The 25,310-nt window shown below is 39.4% G+C and overlaps 1 protein-coding gene across 1 annotated transcript; it reads right to left on the bottom strand.

Moving 5' to 3' along the window:
* Positions 1–18,356: 18,356 nt before the first annotated feature.
* On the bottom strand, positions 18,357–19,540 carry LOC145158473 (uncharacterized). Its single transcript, XM_079077365.1, has 3 exons — positions 19,132–19,540; positions 18,733–18,843; positions 18,357–18,640 (listed from the first exon to the last, which is right to left on the bottom strand). Exons 1-3 carry the CDS (start codon positions 19,538–19,540, stop codon positions 18,357–18,359), a joined length of 804 nt encoding a protein of 267 aa, XP_078933491.1.
* Positions 19,541–25,310: the final 5,770 nt, after the last annotated feature.

Here is a 25,310-nt window from a genome sequence, read left to right as displayed (position 1 = left end):
TCACATTTCAAGACAAAAGAAATTTTGAGATAAAAACAAAATAAAACTAAACTTAGCACACAACTAAAGCTACTAAGAATAAAAATTAAAATTAAAATACGCTCAAAATAATGTTTTTCGATTTTTTTGATTTTTCTGAAATAGAAATAAACATATTTTTGTATTTTTTGTATTTTTGATTTTTTTTTAAATTTTAAATTTTTAATTCTCCCCCTAAATTTGTGCAAAGAGGAAAACAATGAACAAATTTAACAAAAACAAAAATAAAATACAAAATGTATAGAACGGAAACTTTTGGGATCAAAGTTGTCAAGCAATTTGACTTGCCCTTTATCACTAATATCGTATCACTTCCCAAAATTAACTACGGAAGAAGACATCTTTTTTAAAATTTTTGATTTTCTATTTTTTTTTATTTTTTTAATTTTTTTAATTTTTTAATTTCCCCCCCCCCCCCTAAATTTGTGCATGGGGAAGAGAAAATAAAATAAATGCGCTAAAATAAAAAAAATTTCTTCAAAATGAATCATTTTAAGAAAAAAAAGCCAGAAGTATCGAAAGAATTCAAACTGTATTTCAGCAATTGAAGATGCATTCAGATGACTTGATTACAGCAAGCAGATGCAACAACGAATTCAAACTTAGTTGTGTTTCAATTCTGGAACGAAGTTAACATATTTAGAATGCAACACTCCATTAAGACCGATCCCCAGTTGTGATCCTTTCTTTCTTCCTTCCCGCAAAGGACACATACCCTCAATTAAAGTTCCGAACGTTGTACAGTTGAGAGATGTCTCCTATCATGTGTTTGGAACATCCACTATCAACAAACCGAAGTATGATGATATTCCTCCATGACTGCTCCACCACAGAGTGCATGATTAGTTAGTCTTTGGAATCCAGTCCATTTTGAAGCTTGGTTGACCATTATCATCTACACAAGGTACTCTCTCCCATGACATATCCTATATATCACACACAGAAGATGAAGAAATGTTAGAATCATTAGAAGATTTGGGAGTATGAACCTTCGGTACCCATCTGTAGTTGGGTTTAACCCATTTCTTGTTCGATCGGATGGATGCCTTATCATTTGCTTTTGAACTTGAAACCGAACTCCGAGATGTCTTTGACCTAACCGATCTTGGTTTAACTGGACCATCTCTTGAATTTGGCTTCTTTGCCGACATTTCCTTCTTGTCCTTGGGAGTTTGATTCTTGGCCTTTTTCGCGTTCCAATCACCATTGCGTGATTGTGACCTGGAAGGATTTCTTTTGAATGATCTCCCTTTTGGCGCGTTCTGCCAACCTTGTGCATAGTAGGGAACATATGCACGATATGGGCAATTTCTGGCAATGTGACCGGGAATCCCACAGTTAAAGCAAGTCTGTCTTTTCATATAGATGAGATTGTGACTTGGTCCTTGTCCAAAAGAATTTTGTTTCAAGGGACTTCCACAAGCATAAGCACAAGAACATTTAACAGATTGTTTAATTAATAGACTTTTGTGGCTTGGGTTTTTCCACAGTGGGAGTATCATCATCACAATCCTTTGAAATACTTTCAGCTGACTCAAAATTGATTTTGATCTGCTCACTCCCATCTTGCATTGCTTCTTTATCTGCAAATGAAGTAGAAGCATTAGAGATGCTCACCTCATCACAAGTTTTTGAATTATTTTCAGCATAACAAGAGTTATTTGTCTTCTGCTCATGCCCATCTTGCACTGTGACCTGCTCTGCACATGAGGTAGAAACATTAGTATCATTCACCTCAATATTCTCAATTGGGCCAGATTGTTCAGTCTTAACTGAAGCTGATACAGGAGGATGGCCATACTGAGCAGGTACCTCATTGGTTTCAAGGGGTGGGGTATAGTTGTCATTGAAGGGAGGTGGAACATTGTGATACCCTAGACCCTTATTCTGATTATCTTTAAATTTTAATTATTTCTCAATCATAGTCTCAACTTTTTTACTTGACACATCAAATTTTTTAAAATTAAAGTCTGCATTTTCAAACTTATTTTTGAATGTGTCAAGCTCGGCAGTTAGACTGGCAATCTTTATTTGAGCAAAATCGTAGCGTTCACATTTAGTGCTATATTCTTCCTGAAGTTTTCTAAAGTCCTTGGTTTTAGCCTCTAATTGTTGTTTTAAAGGTTTTTGGGCCTTTCTGAGAGTATAGCCTTCATATTTAAGGTCCTCATTGTCTCTACGTAATATATCAATTTGATCACGAAGAAATTTAATTGTATCACTACAAGCTTGAGAACAGGAAGTTTCATTGACCTCTTTTGTGATTGATGAACTCATTATTCACAAAAATAATTTACCAAAAATAGAACTGATTGTGAAACCAAGAAAAATGCCCTTTGATTTGAAACATCGAAAGTCAAACTTGAAAAGTCAAACTTAAAAGGTCAAACTTGAAAGTCAAACTTAAAAGTCAAAATCAAAAGTCAAAACTGAAAGTCAAACTTAAAAGTCAAAACTAAAAATCAAACTTAAAAGTCAAAACTAAAAGTCAAACTTGAAAATGAGAAAGTTAAACGAGAAAGTCAAAGTTAAAGGTCAGAGGTCAAACTTGAAAGTCAAAAGTCAACTTTGAATGTCAAAGGTGAAAGTCAAAATTCTTTGTCCAAAAAGAATAACCTTGACCGAAAACAAAAGTTTCTAAACCGAAAATGAAAATTTCTAGACCAAAACCAAGAGTATTTGACCAAAAACTAGAGTATTTGACCAAATACGGTTCTTTTTGATCAAATATGAGGCCTAAGGACCGAAAACGAAATTATTGGATCGAAAATATGGCAATTTGACCAAAAATAAGCTAAAATATGGAAATTCCGAAATTATAGCCGAAATTGTGAGGTTGATATATCCGAATCCGAGAACAGGAAACCGAGAAACTGAAAATTCGAGAACAGCTGAACCGAAATCAGCGAGTCTGAAGTCTTCGGAGCGAGATCATGCGAGTACGAAACTGGCGCACCGAGAACCTCCGGAGCCGAGAATCTCGCTTCTGACCGTAAACCTTCGCTCCGAGAACTTCGCCCGTGAACCTCGCTTCGCACCGTGAACCGTCGGACCGTGAACCGCGCCTTCGTCTGAAATCGCTTTTGAGCTCCGGAAACGCTGCTGGCCGCCTAGGGTTTGACTGAGACCGAGGGAATCCGCCTAGATTTCGCAAATATTGACCTAAAATGCCCAAAACTTGCCAAAAACACGGGATTTTCAATTTTTGAAATCCAAAATTGATCAAAACTCAAAAAATATGAAGAACACGAAGAACAATGGCCAAAAATTCGTCAAAAATAAATTAAAAATACCAATAATTTCCAAGAAAAACTCTTAAAAATATATTGCAATGACCCGATTGCTACAGATCCAAGCTCTGATACCACTTGTAAGTCCCAAAATTTCTATGATTTATCAATCGGATTCACTTGATGGTGCGGAATCCCAATCAAGTGAATGATGCAAGATATAAGATGAATAAGAACAAGATAATTAATCTTCAATGCACACTATTATCATTCAATAGTCTGGTACATAAGATGTTGATTACAAACTGGTCTCTCTTGGTTCTCTCTAAACTCGCATCCTTGGCATATGGCAGCCCCTAGAAGTCCCTTGTTCACTTCTAACTTATTTTCAAGCCTAAATAACACTATATATACCTAGGCCTAATAACCAAGCCCAAGCCCAAAACCTAAACAAAACAATATAAAGCCTAACCAAAATCACATGTGATTTCGGTCAAATTACAAGGAACTCAAGGGGATTTCGGTCCTAGACCGAGAACTCTAATATCTTATGAAAAGCAAAGTATAAACCACAATTTATGACCCAAGAAGGTAGTATGGCCCGTACTACTAGAAGCACAGGACCGGTACATGTAGCAGGGAAGTCACAACCTCCTAAGGTTTCATTATTGAAATATCTCATATGGTATGAATTGTGCTTTATTTGATAGATTATGGTTTATTTCTGTATGGTGTTCACGAGGGGATCTGGATCAGTGTAACGCCCGTAGATCCGGGCTAGTCAATTTAGAGATAATAGGGTTCGAAAATGACTTTTCGACAAAAGATTATTTAGAATAAATAATCTTAACCAAGTTGTATAATATGTCTCAAGTGTTATGTACATATAAAGAACGCCAAAATCCGAGTTATAACGAAGAAGTTATGGCCCGTCGAAGTTTTTCGGCAAAACCGACACGGCACCGGGAGACGTAAATAGTGAATTTACAATAGAGGACTTTTTAGCCTTAGTGATCTAAACAAAAGTTGTAGTATATGTTAAACCGAGAACATCCATAAAAAGAACGCCCAAATCTGACTTCGTATGAGGAAGTTATGAATTTTCTAAGATTTGGCATAGTAGTGCACAGCCCGAAACTCGAATTTTAGTTTGAGCGGTTTTTGGCTTACGCAACCTAAATGAGAGTTGAATATCTCATTAATAGGAACTCAACGGTAAAAAGACAGACGAAAACGGAGTCCGTATGAAGGAGTTAAGAATTCTTCGTGGTCATTTAACAGTCTAATCTCATCCTACTGTTAAATTTAAGATCGGTCAAGAACTAGCCGATGGAGTCTAAACAATAGTTGTAGATCTTGTTTTTACCTACGCGTGGAAAAAAAGAACGTCGAAAACGGAGCTCGTATGCGAAAGTTATGAGGTTTAGAAGTCGGCAGGGTGCTGCTGCAAAATGGGAGACGTGGCTGATTATGGGCCAAGGCTTTCTCCCCAAGGCAAGCCACCAGAAGGTGACATGTGGCATGGACTCGACGAGTAGGAGGACCTACTCGACGAGTGAAGCTGTTTTCCAGCCTATAAATAGAGGTGTCGGGTTCCCTCATTCTTCACACCTTTCCAAACCATTCTTTCTCTCTCTAGACTCTCTCTCTAGCCCCCAACCCCCCCCCCCCCCCCCTAAAGTCTAGGTAAACCCCCTAGCACCCGAAGGAAGCTCCGAGGCTCCCGGAGTCCCGAGAAAAGAGCCTTTCGGCTCAGAAACGCTGCTCCAGCGAAGCCCGGTTTTGTGAAAAACCCGTTGTAAGTGCGCTACACCTAACCTATCTTTAGTATAGGTTATGTTTTAATATAGTAATGTTATTAGGACCTTATAATAATTATTTGGGCTATTATTATGAGTTATATAGTGTTGTTTAACGCTTATATAATAATAATAATAGCTAGACTATTAATGAGTCTCGGTGAATATTGAGCTAAACCCTAGTGGTAATGATACTAGGTTTTGTCGAGGAAAATTGTTTTAAGAAGTAACGAAGCGCTGTCCGAATTCAGAATCACCACCTTATCAGGTGAGTGCATAGTTACTTTCATCTTACACATAGATATGAAGTATCTTATTTAAATTACGTGCTATGTGTGCATATTGTCTGAATACTTGTTGTCTATGCTGGGTGAAAGATTTTTATACATGTTTTAAATGATTTAAAATGTATATGTATTTTATATCTACAAATATGTTGGGTATAACATGGGTAGATGAATGATGAGAGATAAAAGATGATGTGAGTAAACATTGGCAGCTATAAACTTAGTGTCTATTGGACAATCGATGGTAGCTATGGACTTAGTACCTATTAGGTAAACATAGGTAGTTATGGACTTAGTACTTGTTAGGTGTTGGTAGCTATGGACTTAGTACCTGGTAGCTATGGACTTAGTACCTGCTAGATAAACGTTGGTAGCTATGGACTTAGTACCTACACTGGTAGCTATGGATTTAGTACCCGATGAAGGAACTTTTGCAGCTATGGAATTAGTGCATTGGCAACTATGGACTTAGTGTCGGCCTTATAACCCTGGAAGCAAGGGACTTCGGAATAAACGAATAGATGACTCTTAGGGTAGACCCTTAAGAGTAAGGAAGATAATGGGGATGGGTAAATGGGGTTGATTGTTCGTTGTTTAAACATAATAATTATATTATTGTGGGTTGAAAACCCTATGTACTCACCAGGTTTTCCAACCTGACCCACTCAAGCTTATTTGTATCACAGGTGTCGATACGAAGCTACTTTACACTGAGAGATTTAAAAGAGATGTAGATCACTAGTGGAAATAATGTAAGTTCTGTTTATGCTTATGTTTCTGTATTGACAATGACATCCCAATGTTTTGAAAATGAATAAAAATACATTTCCTCGGAAATGCTTTGATAACCTATTTACCATGTTTTCTGGGAACAAATTCTGCAACATTTTTGTTAAAAGAAGTACTCTGATTTTTATAAAGCATAAACAAAATCGGTCTTTTCTGGCCGTGAAAATGGGGATGTCACAGTTGGTATCAGAGCATTAGTTTAAGCGAACTAGGAATTTGTAGGAAATTTCTAGACTTAAACTTAGAGTGCTAAGCGATGATTGTCAGATGAGTGTCTGCTATATTTTAGACACGATCACTAGTTTATTTTAGGAAAGATGCCTAAAATGTTTTATGTGCTAAATGTTTTATGTTATAGCTATAAAGATGCCTTATATGCTATTATTTGTTCGGATCTATGGTCTATTGCCGACCGGATCTGGAAATTTTATGTGTTCAGATTTCTAAACGTTTAATTACGATATTAGAACTGTCATGTAACTTTTCGGAGTAATAGGGAGATTTATACATCTATCGTAAATAAAACTTTCCTATCTTAAATTTTCTCCTCGGTACACCGAATGTCTACTTTGGTGTACAAAACGTCATGGTGAAGACAGACTAGGAAATATCCGAGGAAGATGACAACCTGAGCCAAAGAATGTGATGGGTCATGCATCGGTCGTTGCGCCTGCACCCGAACCTATCACAATGGCAGAAGTTCAGGAAGTGATGCGAACCATGATAAACTGATAAAATAGAGGAAATAATAAGGCTTACGATAGTGAATGATACCTATCAGAAGATATCGTAAGAGAGGTATCTTGCCTTTAGAATGCGTCTAATAAATAATACGTCTAGTACGGGAGAAGTACACTTTCGATTGGTAGAAAGAAAGAATTTTTGATATAATCCATAAAGTTATCCCATGGTCTTGAATTTCCAATACCAACCGAGTTGAAGCAGAATTGATGATTGAAGATGTTCATGGAAGAAGTCCTAGTAGAGTCTAGGGAAAAAATTTTTATGATTATTTGGACACACTCGTATGTGTTAAATTGTTTTGTGATTTTAGGACTTGGGGACTGCGAGACAATACTTGGGACGAGTATGAGTAGGTGTGAAAGGTAGTAGATGCATATACTACCGGAAGCACAACACTCACGCTTGTATCAGGGAAAGTCACAAGGTTACCAAGGAGCTAGTAATTCATTTTGTTTTATTCAAGTATGTCGTTACCATCGTTTTGGTAATGACTAAGAAGATGATTATTATTCCGAACCTAGTGGTCATATCAAATTGAGTCCGACTACGCTGAGTATGTTATGTGGTTCAGAGAATCAAGTTCGATGTAGCATCCGAATTAAGACGGAAGATTGAAATAAAAAGCGATTAGTAGAGGTATCGCGATAGTTGCTTGTAGCTAGAAATTCTACCTTTTAAGATGTGATTATATCCCATTAGAACAATAAGGAAGGTATAGTCTGTTCTGGAATTTGACTCTAAGAGACCTGAGTCTAAGCTTTGCAACATACGATGATAGGTCATTAGAATATGACACATCGGTCCATTCTAGTAATAAAAGAACTTATCTTAAGTTCGTGTCCAGTGAGGATCGAGATTGTGACTTGAAGGTCATAATTTGGAGTATAACGTGAGATAGGGAGCAAGTGCAAGATCGAGCACCACCTACAGACAAGGAGTCCAAGAGTTAGATACTCATTAGAAGGAACATAGAAGTTACGATTATTACCTAGGATGAAGAGATAACGTATGGATTCATTATACAGCCCTGTGTTGTTGATGATTCTGGGACGTAATCATCCTAAGGGGGAGATAATTGTAATGCCCGTAGATCCGGGCTAGTCAATTTAGAGATAATAGGGGTCGAAAACGACTTTTCAACAAAAGATTATTTAGAATAAATAATCTTAACCAAGTTGTAGAATATGTCTCAAGGGTTCCGTACATATAAAGAACGCCGAAATCAGAGTTATAACGAAGAAGTTATGGCCCGTCGAAGTTTTTCGGCAAAACCGGCACGGCACCGGGAGACGTAAATAGTGAATTTACAGTAGAGGAGTTTTTAGCCTTAGTGATCTAAACAAAAGTTGGAGTATATGTTAAACCGAGAACATCCATAAAAAGAACGCCAAATCTGACTTCGTATGAGGAAGTTATGAATTTTCTAAGATTTGGCATAGCAGTGCACGGCTCGAAACTCGAATTTTAGTTCAAGCGGTTTTTGGCTTACGCAACCTAAATGAGAGTTGAAGATCTCATTAATAGGAACTCAACGGTAAAAAGACAGACGAAAACGGAGTCCGTATGAAGGAGTTACGTATTCTTCGTGGTCATTTAACAGTCTAATCTAATTCTACCGTTAAATTTAAGATCGATCGAGAATTAGCCGATGGAGTCTAAATGAAAGTTGTAGATCTTGTTTTTACCTATGCGTGGAAAAAAAGAACATCGAAAACAGAGCTCGTATGCGAACGTTACGAGGTTTAGAAGTCGGCAGGGTGCTGCTGCAAAAGGGGTGACGTGGTTGATTATGGGCCAAGGCTTTCTCCCCAAGGCAAGCCACCAGAAGGTGACATGTAGCATGGACTCAACGAGTAGGAGGACCTACTCGACGAGTAGAGCTGTTTTCCAGCCTATAAATAGAGGTGTCGGGTTCCCTCATTCTTCACACCTTTCCAAACCATTCTTTCTCTCTCTAGACTCTCTCTCTAGCCCCCAAACCCCCCCTAAAGTCTAGGTAAACCCCCTAGCACCCAAAGGAAGCCCCGAGGCTCCTGGAGTCCCGAGAAAAGAGCGTTTCGGCTCAGAAACGCTGCTCGAGCGAAGCCCAGTTTTGAGAAAAACCCGCTGTAAGTGCGCTACGCCTAACCTATCTTTAGTATAGCTTATGTTTTAATATAGTAATGTTATTAGGACCTTATAATAATTATTTGGGCTATTATTATGAGTTATATAGTGTTGTTTAACGCTTATATAATAATAATAATAATAGCTAGACTATTAATTAGTCTCGGTGAATATTGAGCTAAACCCTAGTGGTAATGATACTAGGTTTTGTCGAGGAAAATTGTTTTAAGAAGTAACGAAGCGCTGTCCGAATTCAGAATCACCACCTTATCAGGTGAGTGCATAGTTACTTTCATCTTACACATAGATATAAAGTATTTTATTTAAATTACGTGCTATGTGTGCATATTGTCTGAATACTTGTTGTCTATGCTGGGTGAAAGATTTTTATACAAATTTTAAATGATTTAAACTGTATATGTATTTTATATCTAGAAATATGTTGGGTATAACATGGGTAGATGAATGATGAGAGATAAAAGATGATGTGAGTAAACATTGGCAGCTATAAACTTAGTGTCTATTGGACAATCGATGGTAGCTATGGACTTAGTACCTATTAGGTAAACATAGGTAGCTATGGACTTAGTACTTGTTAGGTGTTGGTAGCTATGGAATTAGTACCTGGTAGCTATGGACTTAGTATCTGTTAGATAAACGTTGGTAGCTATGGACCTAGTACCTACACTGGTAGCTATGGATTTAGTACCCGATGAAGGAACTTTTGCAGCTATGGAATTAGTGCATTGGCAGCTATGGACTTAGTGTCGGCCTTATAACCCTGGAAGCAAGGGACTTCGGAAGAAACGAATAGATGACTCTTAGGGTAGACCCTTGAGAGTAAGGAAGATAATGGGGATGGATAAATGGGGTTGATTGTTCGTTGTTTAAACATAATAATTATATTATTGTGGGTTGAAAACCCTATGTACTCACCAGGTTTCCCAACCTGACCCACTCAAGCTTATTTGTATCACAGGTGTCGATACGAAGCTAATTTACACTGAGAGATTTAAAAGAGATGTAGATCACTAGTGTAAATAATGTAAGTTCTGTTTATGCTTATGTTTCTGTATTGACAATGACATCCCAATGTTTTGAAAATGAATAAAAATACATTTCCTCGGAAATGCTTTGATAACCTATTTACCATGTTTTCTGGGAACAAATTCCGCAACATTTTTGTTAAAAGAAGTATTCTGATTTTTATAAAGCATAAACAAAATCGGTCTTTTCTGGCCATGAAAATGGGAATGTCACAATCAGGAGCAGGAGCAAGTAGCCATAATATGACAGGGGTGACTGAGGACCAAGTTAGGTAGATGATTCATGTTGATGTTGTTTTTATTGTACGGGGGCAGATACCGGAGTTGTTTAGGTCTATCAAGACCGCCGTGATGGAGTTCTTTGATGACCGATACGCGACACTTTCTGAGGTTGTTGTTGTTGCAGCTACCGCGACCATCGCTGTTGTAGGGATTGGTGGGGGGAGAGCCTCCCAGTACCGGGACTTCGACAATACGAAGCCCCTGGTGTTTGATGGAGTCCAGGACCCGATCATTTCCAAGAGGTGGTTGTCCGATGTTGAGGGATGTTTCCTTACTTGATCCTGCCCAGCTGACTAGAAGGTCAAGTGCGCTCTGAACCTTTTTCGGTCTGGAGCAAAGGATTCGTGGAGATTGGTTACAAGTTCATACACTCCAGAGCAAAGAGATAATGTATCATGGGAGCAGTTTTCTGATATGTATCGCTCAAGATACGTCCCTTTGGTTTAGAGATAGAGAGAGATTAGTCTAGGAGTATCTGGACCTGAGGCAAGTGCGGCAAGGTTCATGAGGGTTCTTGTCAATCTACTTTTGGGTGCCACAAATGTGGTAAGGATGGGTATTGTGCAAAGGACTGTCGCCAGCATGTCCCCACACCGACCACCAGGATATGATATTATTGCGAGCAGGTTGGCCATATTAAGGCCAATTGTTCTTTCCTAACAGCGTGACCGGCACATGATCCAGTGCCAACTACTTTGAGGATCATCGATGGGTGACAAGGCAGGGCGGAGCCCCGGAGGGCTCGAAGTCGCGCTTTTCAGCTCATGGAAGAGGAGGACAGGGCGGCGCCTGACGTCGTTACTGGTATGTTACCATTTATTATTATGTCGATTATATCATGGTATGCTTATGATTATGTTTCTGCTAGGTACGTTCTTAGTGAATTTTTTGCCTACTTTTGTGTTATTTGACTCGGGTGCGAGTCGGTCCTTTGTGTCTCAATCTTTTAGTAAGGATTTTGGTATGACCCTTAGCGAGTTGGAGTGTCCGTTGCGGGTTTTTATCACCAACGAACATGTGGTTTCTGCATCTAGAGTTTATCAGGGTTGTGTATTGGAGATCTTCAGGGTTTCATATCCGATTGATTTGATCCCTATTCCAATGGGGGATGTATGTGTGATAGTGGGGATGGATTGGTTGAGCAGGTTTGGTGCTATGATAGACTGTGAGGGTCATCGAGTGATAGATCGAACTCCAAGTGGGGGAGAATTGGTCATCTATGGAGAGGGTACCAGGGTTGGATCAGGGTTTTCTTCGGCGTCCGGGGATCGACAGTATATTCAGCATGGGTGTATGGGTTATCTTGCCTATATGTTTGATACTCTGGTGGGAGAGCAGGTCTAGGTTTCAGATGTGTCAGTTATCACGGAGTTTGTTGATGTGTTTCCGGAGGAGTTACCCGGTGTGCCTCCCGATAGGCAGGTGGAGTTCAGGATTAACCTAGTGCTACTTGCGGCTCTGATTGCCCAGCTGTCATACCGTTTGGCACCGCCCGAGATGCATGAGTTGTCCTCTCAGCTTTAGGAGCTGTTAGGCAAGCAGTTCATCAGACCGATCAGTTCGCCATGGGGAGCGCCGATATTTTTCATCAAGAAGAATGATGGTTCACACCGGATGTGCATTGATTACCGGGAGTTGAAAAAGTTGACGGTGAAAAAACAATATCCCCTTCTGCATGTTGACGACCTTTTTGATCAGTTGCATTGTGCATCTTGGTTCTCCAAGATTAATCTGAGGTCGTGTTATCATCAGGTGAGGGTGAGAGAGGAGGATGTGGAGAAGACAACATTTCAGACTCGTTATGGGCATTACGAGTTCATGGTGATGCCATTTGGGCTCACCAATACACCTGCAATGTTTATGGATTTGATGAATCGGGTATGCAGGCCGATGCTCGATCGATCAGTTATTGTTTTTATTGATGATATTTTGGTTTATTCCAAGACTACAGAGCAGCATGAGGAGAACCTTCGAGAACTCTTGGGAGTGTTCAGGCGAGAACAGTTTTATGCCAAGTTCTTTAAGTGTGAGTTTTGGTTACGAGAGGTCCAGTTCTTGAGGCATCTCGTTAACCAAAATGGGATTTTGGTCGATCCATCCAAGATTGAGGCCATGATGTAGTGGGAGGTTCCGAAGTCTCCCTCAGAGATCAGGAGATTCTTGGGTTTGGCAGGATATTATCTGAGATTTATTCAACATTTCTCCAAGATTGTTGTACCCCCTCACTCGTCTGAGGAGGAAGGGAGTGGATTTTTGATGGGGCCTTGAGCACAGACGGCATTTGAGACACTTGGACAGAGGTTGTATGAGGCCCCGGTGTTGACCGGAGGGTGTCGAGGATTTTGTGGTATTTTGTGATGCATCCATCACTGGTTTGGGGGGCGGTCCTTATGCAGAGAGGGCGACTGGTTGTGTATTCTTCGCTGCAGCTGAAGCCACATGAGGCACGATATCCTACCCACGATCTGGAGTTGAGGGCAGTAGTATTTGCCCTCAAGATTTGGTGGCACCACTTGTATGGGGTCCGGTGTACTGTTTACACGAATCACAAGAGTTTGAGATATCTTAAGGACCAGCTGAACCTGAACATGAGGCAGCGCAGGTGGCTTGATGTGGTGAAGGATAATTACTGCGAGATTCTATACCATCTGGGTAAAGCGAACGTATTCGTGGATGCTTTGAGCCACAATTCGGATGGATCTTTAGCTAGGGATATGTGCATGAGGATATCCATTGATTCCCCACTTTTGGATTTGATCATAGGGGCACAGGCAGAAGGAGTCAAGAAGGAGAACTGGAAACAGGAGAGGATTAGGGGCGAGATCGACAGATTTGTCACTGATAGTCGGGGATTGTTGACTCGGTGTGGTCGGGTATGGGTTCTGGTTACTGGTGGGATCAAACAGATAGTTTTGGAGAAGGCACATAAGTCTCGCTTTTCGATACACTCGGGAGCCACCAAAATGCATCAAGATTTGAGGCTAAGTTACGGGTATGGGTTCTGGTTTCTGGTGGGATTAGACAGATAGATTTGTCATCGATAGTCGGGGATTGTTGACCAAGAGTGCCCACTTTTTGGCTATCCAGAAGAGCTCCTCGACTGAGAAATTGGCCGATGTATATGTTCGGGAGATTGTTGCTCGTCATGGGGTTCTGTTCTCCATTGTATCAAATCGAGATGGTCGGTTCACTTCCCGATTTTGGCAGAAGTTCCATGACGAACTGGGTACGAGGCTACATTTCAACACTGCTTACCATCCTCAGACCGACGGCCAGAGTCAGCGGACCATCCAGACACTTGAGGATATGTTATGGGCTTGTATTATAGCTTTTGGTGGGAGTTAGGATTCCTACCTACCTCTTGCGGAGTTTTCCTACAACAACAGCTATCACTCTAGCAGTGGTGCACCGCCTTTCGAGCTTCTAAATGGTCGGAGATGTCGTACCCCAATTTGTTAAGGAGAGGTTGGTCATAGAGTCATGGGGAGGACTGAGGTGGTCCTCCAAACTACAGAGCTCATCATGCAGATCAAGCAGAGATTGCAGACAGCTCAGAGTCGGCAGAAGAGCTATGCCGACCGGTGTCCATCAGAGTTGGAGTTCCAGGTCGGCGACATGGTACTACTGAAGGTCTCACCCTGGAAGGGTGTGATATGCTTCAGGAAGAAGGGGAATTGGGTCCCTAGTATATTAGACTGTTCTGTGTGATCGCCAGGGTAGGCAGTATGGCCGACCGGTTGGATTTGCCAAGTGAGCTCAACCAGATCCACAACACTTTCCACGTTTCACAGTTGTGGAAGTGCGTGTTGGACGATGAGGTAGTGGTCCCTTTGGATGATATTCTGGTCAATGAGCGCCTGAGTTATATTGAGAGGCCGGTAGCGTGAGTGGAGAGAAAGATGCAGATCCTACACAACAAGGAGATACCTCTCGTAAAAGTTTAGTGGCAACATCGAAGGAGATCCAAGTGGACCTAGGAGTCGGAGGCGGAGATGCGGGAGCATTATCTTAAGTTATACGCAACAACTAAGTTCAAGGACGAAGTCCAGTTCAAGTGGGGGAGAATTGCAACATCCTGGTGTTGAGCTACTTTCAATTTTAACCCTATGTATGAATAAATATTGCATTTTAGTCCTTGAGTATAAGAAAGAGTGCAAATGACCCATAGCGGCATTTTGGTGATTTTGGACAAACAAGTAGTATGTTGGGCGTATGTTGTGTATGCTGAGCGTACTGGGGCAAACCCTCATACGTTGGGCGTACATCGCATACGCAGGGCGTACGTGAGAAAACTTCAAACCCTAATTTTTAGTTTATGGTCCATATATAAGCATCATTATCACCCCGTTTATCATTCCCTCATTAACCTACATATGAGAAAACGCCTTTCTAGAAAACCCTAAGTGAGAAGAGTGCTTTTTGAGCTCATTGTGTGCTTTGATGGTATTCTTGAAGAAGAAGAAGTTGGTACAAGGACCTTGGATCTTGGGAGAAGGTTGGATCTGGGATTCTTCACATGTTAGCTACCTCCAAAAGGGAAATATCTCCTTGCTTGATCATCTTATATTGTAGATCTAGCCATTTCCTCATTTAGGGAATTCTTGGTCCCAAATATGGTGATTCTTGAGCATGGCATGATCTTAATCGAATAAGTCGACCTTTCAGACCTAATGAGGGTCTCTAGTCATAAAAATGTGGTCTTGATGCTTAGTTGTTCCCTATGCATGCTATAGAAGGTCTTAAGGTGTTAATGGTGGCTTCTTTAAGAGACAAAGAATAGGGGACAAAATAAAGTGTATCACGGTGACCAAAAGATAAAAACAAAATTGGGACAGAAAAGTAACTCACACATACAGGGGCAAAAAGGTTGCAATTGTTATTCACTAACTTAGAAGAGAGAACTACAAACGTACACTTTTTGCCTTGTATTTAAACTAGAAAAGGAAATGCCTAACATAAAGGAAATAAGTTACCCCTGTATGCATCAAAATAGGGAACAACTAGCCAACATGGCTTGGACTTATTCAAACTTGAAGACTAAGTAAAATAACAAAAAGAACGTGCAGAAATCTTGAAATTAAGCTGCCAAATCTGGATTATGACAATATTCTCCCCCTTAATCCAGAGTTTGGTACCTGTTTGACTCCAATCAGCTCCCGCATTTCCTTATGTTGCACATGTGCCATTGTTTTTGTGAGGATATCAGCTCTTTGTTCTTTACTCCAAACATGGGTTACTCTCACTTGTCCATTCTCCACACACTCTCTTATAAAGTGAAATCGTGTATCAATGTGTTTGCTGCGCCCGTGAAACACAGGATTCTTCATGAGATCCAAAGCTGACTTAATGTCAACATGTAAAGTTGCAGGTGCTACCGGTTTTCTAGTTATCTATGCAAGAAGGCGACGCGTCCATATTGCTTGACAGGTTGCCAATGTGGCAGCCATGAACTCTGCTTCACACGAGGATATAGCTACACACCGTTGTTTCTGAGATGCCCATGAGACAAGGTTTTCGTTGACGTAAAATGCCATACCACCTGTACTTCTTCGATCATTCACATCCATTGCCAAATCACTGTCAGAGTAACCAAAAATCTTGGTTTCATCCTTCCCTTTGGAGTAGACTAAACCAAAATCTAGGGTACCTTTCACATATATGAGAATTCCTTTCACAACTTAGAGGTGCTTTGTGGTTGGTCTCTCCATGAAACGACTAACTACACCAACCGCAAAGGACAAATTTGGACGGGTATAGGTTAAGTACCTCAAGCTTCCCACGATTCTTCTATACTCAGTTGAATTCACCAGCTCTCCGCCTTCATCTTTGGTCAGTTGTGACTTATGTTCCATAGGGCATTTGGTGGGGTTGCAGTCAGCTATGTTGGTCTTGGCTAGAATAATCTTTGCATAGGAATCTTGCTTCAACGTGATTCCTCCTTCATGTTGACTCGCCTCTATTCCTAAGTAATAAGTTAACAACCCCAGATCATTCATCTGAAACCTTTTTTTCATCTGATCCTTGAAGATTTTTATCTCCTCATTGCAATTTCCTGTCACAAGCAGCTCATCTACATACACTGCCACAATTAAGACTTTACCAACTTTGTTTCGAGTGTACACAGAGTATTCTTGAGAGCACCTTGCAAATTCCAAATCCTTCAAGTATCTGTCTAAGCAAGCGTTCCATGCTCTAGGCGCTTGCTTCAACCCATAAAAGCCTTCTTCAGTTTGAACACTTTGTTTAGCTGACCTTTCTTCTCGAATCCCTCTGGTTGAGATACGTAAACTTCTTGCTTTAAGTTGCCATTCAAAAAGGCCGATTTCACATCGAGATGGTGCACAAGCCATCTGTTTGTTCCTGCAAGGGCGAGTATTACTCGTACTTTTTCAAGTTTAGCTACGGGTGCAAAGACTTCGTGATAGTCTATCCCTGGTTTTTGGACATACCCTCTTGCTACCAATCTCGCCTTATGCTTCACTATCTTTCCTTTTGGATCTTTCTTCACATTGAAAACCCACTTCAGCCCTATTGCCTTTCGATCTTTAAGTAGTTCGACCAAATCCCATGTCTTGTTTCTTTCAATTGAATCGAGCTCTGATTTCATAGCCTCAACCCATTCGACTTGCTTGATTGCCTCCGTATACGATGATAGCTCTTCACTTTTTTGAATCAACAATAATCGTTCAGTATTTTCACACAGATCGGCTAGTAGTCGGTACCTTTTGGGAGCGCCTCCACCCGTGGAGCTTGAGACTGAGCTCGATGACCCAATTGACGACGTCGTGGTGTGTGGAGACGATACGACCTGTTGAGGTGTGCCTTGCGGGCTTGTGGGTGATTCCAATTGAGAAGTAATGGGTTGTACATGAGTATTAAAAGGCTGCGACATGTCTTCATTAAATGGCCCACTTTCAGTCAATGTTGGACTATCTTGATAAGGTCCAACGTTTAACTCATTAGGCATATTAGGTATTGATCCCTCTATTTCAAAGGTATCTTCAATGTACCTATCCACTGTGAACGTCATTCCTGGAACATCTCTGATCTTTCTTGCCGTCTCCCATGGCCAGCTTTTATTTTCTTCAAAACACACGTTCCTGCTCACATATATTAAACCTGTGTCTGGATCCAACACTCTATATGCTTTCGTCCCTCTTTCTACTCCAAGATGAACAACTTTCATGCTTCTATCTTCTAACTTCTTCAAGTAACTCTTGGACACCCTCATGTGCCCAACACACCCAAACACCCTAAGATGCTCTACTTATGGCTTTCTACCCGTCCATACTTCATAGAGTGTAGTATCTTTAAGAGCTTTTGTGTTAACTCTATTTAGAACATACACAACGTGACTTACTGCCTCTCCCCACAAAACATCAGGCATCTTCATGAATTTTAAGTTACTTCTTACCATCTCCAGAATAGTTCAATTTTGCCTCTCCACAACCCCATTTTGTTGTGGAGAGTATGGTGCAGTGTAATGGCGATCTAGACCTGTCTCGTTGCAGTATGAGGTGAACTGGTTTGACAGATATTCACCACCACGATCCGTTCTAAGAACCTTCATCTTCTCCCCTGTTTCAATCTCTACTTTTTCCCTGAAGTTCTTAAAGACTTGAAAGGATTCATCTTTTGTTTTCATTAAGTAGACCCGCATCACTCTATTGTAATCATCAACAAGCAGCATGAAGTACATGTTTCCTGCGGGTGTGGGAGGTGAGACCAGTGCACACAAGTCACCATGGACAAGCTCCAATCTTTTCTTTGCATTGTAGTTTTCTTGTGAAGGATAGGAGTTTCATGACTCTTTTCCTACTAGGCAACCTTCACATGGCTGATTTAGGATGAGTATCTTTGGCATATCTTCAACTAACTTCTTATCAGACATGAGTTTTAGAGAGTGAAAATTCACATGGCCCATCCTAGCGTGCCAAAGCCACGACGGTTCACTGATTTCAGCAACTAAGCATGTTGACTTCACTTCTTCTAATTCAATCTTGTAGAGCCGATTTTGAGATCTTTGGACCCTTATCAACAGCCTTCCAGAAGTGTCATGAAGCCATAAAATGGATCCTTTATTCTGATTTCATCTCCACCTTCCGCCAACTGTCCCAGACTTATTATGTTGCTACATAAATCTGGGATATAATAAACCTCATCCAACTTGCGATGTTCTCCATTATTGCACTGGAAAACAATTGATCCTTTTCTTTCAATTCTCACTCTAGCTTCATTCCCAAACTTCACATAACCTTGAATCATTTTGTTTAAATTTCTAAACTTATACTTGTCACCTGTCATGTGGTTACTGGCCCCTGTATCCAAATACCACATATTTTAATTTTTACTGTATCTCCTTTTGTCTTCAATGGTGCATTTAAGTTTTCTTCATTCAAGAACACTTCACCAATTTCTACAGTTGCATCAAAAGATGCCAAAAAAAGTGTTGGTTCGTTTTCAAACTGTTCTTGAATCAAGTTATTCACTTGATTTCTTTCTTTTCTTGGATTCTTACACTCTGCAACATAATATCCATAGTCTTGACAATTGTAGCATTGTACACTACTCTTGTCTTGACTGTTGGACCCACCATTGTTTATGTTGTTCTTCTGGTGAAAAGAGTTGCCTCTGCCACGACCATCGCGTCCACCTTGATTACCACCTCTGCTCCGACCTCTACCCCGTCCTCGTGAGCCTCCACCACGATTCCCTTTGTGGTTGGATTTGGAGTCTTCGTCTGTCTTCTTCTTACTTCTTTATGTCCATTCTTGATGAGTCAAGAGAAGCTTCCTGTCATCAGTTTCACCTTGACCCACCATTCTTTCTTCATGAGCCTTTAACCTTCCTATCACTTCCTCAACTATCATTTCATATAAATCACCAAACTGCTCAAGAGTTGAAGCAATCTGCAGAAATTTAGATGGCACAGCCCGTAGTAATTTCTTCACCACATACGACTCTTCAATTGTTTCGCCCAAGGTACGAATGTTACTCACTTTCACAAAGAATTCATCTACTACCTCCGTATCTTTCATGCTCAAAGCTTCGAACTCTGCCTTCAGAGTTTGAATTCTTCTTGTCTTCACTCTATCTGCCCCAAGAAACCTTGTCTTCAATGCATCCCATGATTCCTTTGTTGTTTGCTTCTCCGCCAAACACAACAACATGTCTTCTAGAATGCCTTGGTAGATGGTGATGGGTTTTGAGCAATACATCAATCCTATGGTGTACATGCAAACCCTAATAGCTTTGGATCTAGTTTGTCTAATGAACATGCAATTGATAATCCAAAGCCATAAACCCTAGATCTAATAAACTATAACTGAAATTAGGATTTAGATCTTAACTTTGATTGTTATATAGCAATAACAATCAATCCTTGGCTTCAGAAAGCTTAGTGCCTCAAGTGTTGCACCTCTAATGGAGTCACAAACCCCACTAAGCAACTTGGATGAAGAGGGAGGAGAGAGGAGGCACCAAAAACGGCTGGAAACCCTAAAGGAAGTGCTCACCACGTTTTTGGGGCATAGGGGTCCTTTATATACATGTAGGCTATTAGGGTTTTCAACTAGGAAACCCTAATCTGACTGCTTAGGCCTTAAGCAGTCCAATGGACCATTCCAGAAGGCCCTTGGATGATTTCTTTATGGACCTCCATATAGAATTCGTCCATTGCCATCTAATGGATCCTAAGCCCAACTTTGTAACTATCTTATAATTACAATATCAGTCCCCTTAATTTAATTAATCTCTTTTAGCCACAAAATTAAATCTTAATAAATTCTTGACTAATATTAATTAAACAATATGATTTCTCCTTTAATATATTATTCTCATAATATATTAATAAATAATAATTAAACCTTTCTCTCCTTAATTCATCCTACATATTGTTATGGTGAAGGCAACCCAAAAGGACCATGCTCATAATCGGGTCAAGTACATACCAAAATAGTTATGGACTTAGACACTAATCCAACAGTTTCCCACTTGGATAAGTCTAATAACTATTTTGCATAACTTCATAACCTGATCAGCAATCGTAGCTTTCAAAAGCCGTTGTCAACTCTGATCTTATCAGATACGCGTGTCCTTTAGATAAGGGATTATATATTCCTCCATTCTCAAGATATCTTATAGACACAAGACATGAATTTGATCATTCTCTCTGTATTGTTTCCTAACTTCCGATTTATGACAACTAACAACAGACTACAATTGAACACATCAACTTAGTCATGGCTTGGCCAAGCGCTTAGGTTCATCACTAAATCATCGAGGGGCCCACAAATATCGCTTTTATCCCACTTTGGGTAAAAGGAATGGATAAACTTCGACTCAAATGCTTGCTTGCATTTACTGATCAAATCACACACAATAATAAGTTTTATAACACCAAGTTACTGGTGCGTTTTCTTATTATCAATGCGCAACCGACCAACAAATAATAACTCACATGTCTCGGTTTCAAGAATATACAATGTTATCGTCTCACAATTACTCATGATAAAAACCATGAAGTGATTCAAGTTAGCGTGGGTTTGATCCAATACTCTAATCTTATCAAAGCACTCATGAACTCTGCAGCAAACTTGTGCTATGTCTAAACACTTCAGACAATCTACAGACAGATTCATGATAGTCTTCCTTCATACCTACTTCCAACGTATGACCGACTGTGGAGGTTCGAATAACCCAGTTATTCTAGAAGTCAAAACATGCAAAATGAAACACAACAATAATACTTAATCCTATATGGCCCCAAAACTTTTGAGCGTAAATAAAACACTTTTATTTAAACACCATATTGATTACTCATTATTCATTGTTTACTATTTCAGAAAATCAACTTATTTCTTGAATTACAACAATAGTTGTCCCATGCTCCGAGCATGCACACTATGTTTCCTATGGTCCATGCTTTGTGAAATAGATCAATTGGAAACTTTTCCAATGATGCTCATTTCACAATCCCTAATCCTCAACGATAGTGTAAGAATACAAGGTTCTTGCCACTACTAGAATATGTTAGATTCTAACATTTTATGCAACGATCCTTTCGTAAAGTCATAGCACAAAAGTCACCAAGACTTGGCCAATGAAAATACAAGGTTCTCTATCAGAAATTGTTACAAAACAATTCTATAGATGTGATGTCTCTCACTCAAAGTACATTCCTTTGAACATCCTTTTTGCATAAAATTTTCTAATCTAGACATAAGTTCTTAATTTCCAACTCCCAATATGGAAACATTTCCATAATTGCCATACGACAACTCATTCTTAATAGAATCTTATCTATTCATAATAATGTCGATATCGTCCATCCAACACTGTACTTCCAACTACTCACAAGCAACAAATCCTTGGCGAACCTTAGATCGTCCTTTGATAGTTGTTTAATTATTTTAGTCAAAAACCGTTCTAGTCCCTTTTCCCTCCTAATGCGCTAAGCATTTGGAAAATTTTAGAATGATCAAACATTATAGCATTTGCAATCGATCCTATACCCTAGGCGTATGGGACACGATGCATAATGTCTTACATAAAGATATGATACTTTATCAATCTTCTGCCATAATATTTTATGTGTCACGTTCTCACAAATCGAACTATGAAGAGGGATGCCGTAATCATAATCGAAATTTGAGAACACACTATGTATCATTTGACTAAATTTATTAAAATTTCTCAATCGAAGATTTAGATTTTGAAACGAAGTATAATATTCTCTCCCTTAATTATAGCAAAACAACTTTTCAACTCTTGCGACTTTGCAAAGTATAACTCTTGTTTTCTATAATTAATATTGCTAACTTGCAATACTTACCATAATAATCATACTCCCACTAACATGATGATTATTTCCTTATTGGCATAACACTTATGCTCCCACTAGCTTTGACATGTATTCAGAAAACAATGGAACTTCCAGAGAACAATGCTTATTGAATTCCTTAAGTTCATATTTCTAATACTTGATGCTTTGATAAGCCTTTATCTAAGCTTCTTAAACTCATACACCTTTTCCTTAGAAAGCTCATATGTGTGTCTAGACAAATTCAAAACTTATGTTACTAAGTCCCAAATGTTCAGACTAATTGCCAAATCTCACAATTCGAACTATGAAGAGGGATGCCGTAATCATAATCGAATTTGAGAATACAATTTTCACAATTGCTATCTTCTTAAAATCTCTCTTAGTGAAAGCATTTCCTCACAATCATTTTCATGAAGGAGGGAAACCTTATGTCACTTAGATTTTATGGTGTATGTGTTCCTATCCATGTGAATTTGCCAAAACGAAGGTTTGCGACAAATCCAAAAACATATGGACTGAACTTTCTCAATCTTGATTTCTTGCCTCATGGTAACACGAGTGCCCACCATGTCTTCCAAGTAGTTTAGCAACTCACCCTTACATATCAATGTACCTTCCATTGATCAAGGTGCTTGCCTTTATGCATACAAATGAGAACTCATAGAACTCAGATGCATAATTAACTTAACTGGAATGGCACAGAAAACAAAATTATGTCATCCACGATAGGTTACAATCCTCAAGTCGTGCGCTATTGATGATCAATTAGGTTTATTCTTGATTTATTCTTGAAACTTTTCAAGACCATTAAGACTCCCACTGACTCCTTGACATATAAGGTTCTCTTGTCAAGAAACATTTCTTGACAAACAAATATTCAAGAGTTAGTGTAGCTTCTTATCAAGTTTAACACTTCACACAATTGGTCTTATTTGGTCTTTGACTTATCCAAGACATCACAACTTACCAATTTCAAATGTGCAAGAATATGAAAACTTTTCCAAATTCCACATTTGATGAGTGTCATAAACCGTCTTAAGACTTGTCACTCAAGTCACAATCTTAGAGTATGACTCTAAGACTTGATTTTGGAACGAAGTATGATTGACTTCTTGATTTAACCATTTTCACAATTCTCGATTCCTCTTCTTAGACATGCAATTGCACTAAGACTCACTTAGAGGATCAATTGAGACATGGTTCTTAATCATTAAGACCTATCATAAAACACAATAAAAGTTACTCTTCCTTCTTCTTAGAATAGAGAAACTTTTATCTTTCTGCCTACTAGATTCTTCTTATTCGTTCTGCTATTGATTGAAACTCTTTCAATCAACTCAGAATTATACCATATTTACTAAACTTTAGTAAATCATGACGAATATCTTTATCACTTTGTGGTGGACTTGATCAACGTACAACCTAGTGTACTCGATCTCCTAGTCCTTCACTTGACACTTTGTCAAAGAATTAGTCTAAATTTCCAAGTATGAAGTTTCTCATTCATCACGCAACCAGGTTGTATGATTCCAAGTTTCTGTCCAATTGAAACTTGGGCGATGAGAAAATCTCCCTATTTGGTAAATTCTTGACATTTCCACAAATAGCAAAACAAGAATCATATCCATTTTAACATTGCTAAATTTTAGAAATACACAAACATCCATCTTCACACATGCCATTGTAAGGATAAATAAATAAAACTCAAAATTTATTTTATTGCGGAAAAACTTGTCCTTACAATGCAATTCAACTGAAAACTATGCTATTACATATTTCTTAGCAATCTATCTTAACTCCAAAGTAGCAGCTCAAAAATCTGATACTTAAGCAATGCGATCGAAATCCATTTCTTCACGATCAGATTCAGCTCACTTCTTCCCTTAAGCTTCCTCTCTTTTCTTCGATCCTTCAAAACATCAAAATGTAAATCTTATCACATCATGTATTAAGAACCTAGAATAGGAACTTAAAAGAGTTAGATGGTGGATTTCACCTGAAGTAGAGCCATACGTCTTGACTCTCCCATCTCTTAGATCTCTCAGGTAAATAGGGCAGCTTCGTCTCCAATGCCCCTTCTCTTGGAAATAAAAGCAAATGGACTCCTTTGGAATGGCACAAGGAACTATCTCAGAATTTACCTTTTTGGATCTCCAATGTCACCATTTTCAATGTCCATTGAAGTTTGGGAGTTTGATTCACCAGACAAATTTGCTTGACCAGTGCGCCAAATCATCACTGATTCAGTAGCAATAAGCAAATAGGTCAAATCAATGAGGGTCACGTCGTGAACCATCGCATAGTACTCTCTTACGAACTCACTATACGAATCAGGAAGTGACTGAAGAACCCAGTCAACAGCCAACATCTCTGAGATATCGACACCCAACATCCTTAACCTATCAATGCGTGACTTCATCTCTAAGACGTGTGCACACACAGGTTTCCCATCTTCGTGCTTACTTGCCAATAGGGATTGAGTGAGCTTGAACTTTTCAAGCCTTTGAACTTGTGGGTCAGGGAGAACAATTGGAGGAGGTGGAGGAAGTGAAGCATGACTCTCATTTCCTTGATCATATCTTGGAACGCCATCTTCATTTGGAAAGCTTGTTCCAATGGATTTGGGAAGACCATTGTTTGATTCAGACATCTAAAAAATGGGAGAAATTCAAGTCAAGTTGATTAGAATCCTTGATGTAACACCCAAACGAAACATCAAGGCTAGGATCCAACACAATACTCTACAACCTAGAAGAGGGATGTCGTAATCTAGTTGCAGAATATTTGAAGGTAGGCAAATGACGATTTACCAATTTCCACCATGAAAAAGAAATTTAAGTTTTAAATGAATTGAAACTCCTAGATCTTTTGAGATTCATTGAACCTTTCAATGGTGTGTTTAATCTCGATTATGCCCTTCAAGTTTGCGACTGGGATTCCGAGGATCACAAACAAGGTGTGAATAACCATGCGAATCACATGGTGCACCCAATGCTACTATCACCTAATCAATGTGCCGGTTAGCCACACACGCTCCATTGATCTATGATAAACATCGAGCCACCCTTCGCCACCAAAGCCAATCCCAAATTAGTGTGCCGGTTAACCACACACGCTCCACTAACGTTTGACAAGGGTACGAAGTGTAATTCCATGGATCAGCA

This window comes from Lactuca virosa, chromosome 2 (assembly GCF_052849685.1).
Source record: "Lactuca virosa cultivar CGN04683 chromosome 2, Lactuca_virosa_CGN04683_v6, whole genome shotgun sequence".
Lineage (NCBI taxonomy): Eukaryota > Viridiplantae > Streptophyta > Magnoliopsida > Asterales > Asteraceae > Lactuca > Lactuca virosa.
Note: the sequence above shows the minus strand (reverse complement) of the source record. Positions and strands in the feature narration are given on the sequence as shown.

What these genes read in the sequence shown, in the direction of transcription:
- LOC145158473 (XM_079077365.1), bottom strand. Translation starts at nt 19,540, where the DNA reads ATGTATTGCTCAAAACCCATCACCATCTACCAAGGCATTCTAGAAGAC. An exon ending in AGAAAGAATGGTGGGTCAAG is followed by an intron (nt 18,844 to 19,131) that starts GTGAAACTGATG and finishes ATTATGTTGCAG; the next exon opens with AGTGTAAGAATCCAAGAAAA. An exon ending in TGATGCAACTGTAGAAATTG is followed by an intron (nt 18,641 to 18,732) that starts GTGAAGTGTTCT and finishes ATTTGGATACAG; the next exon opens with GGGCCAGTAACCACATGACA.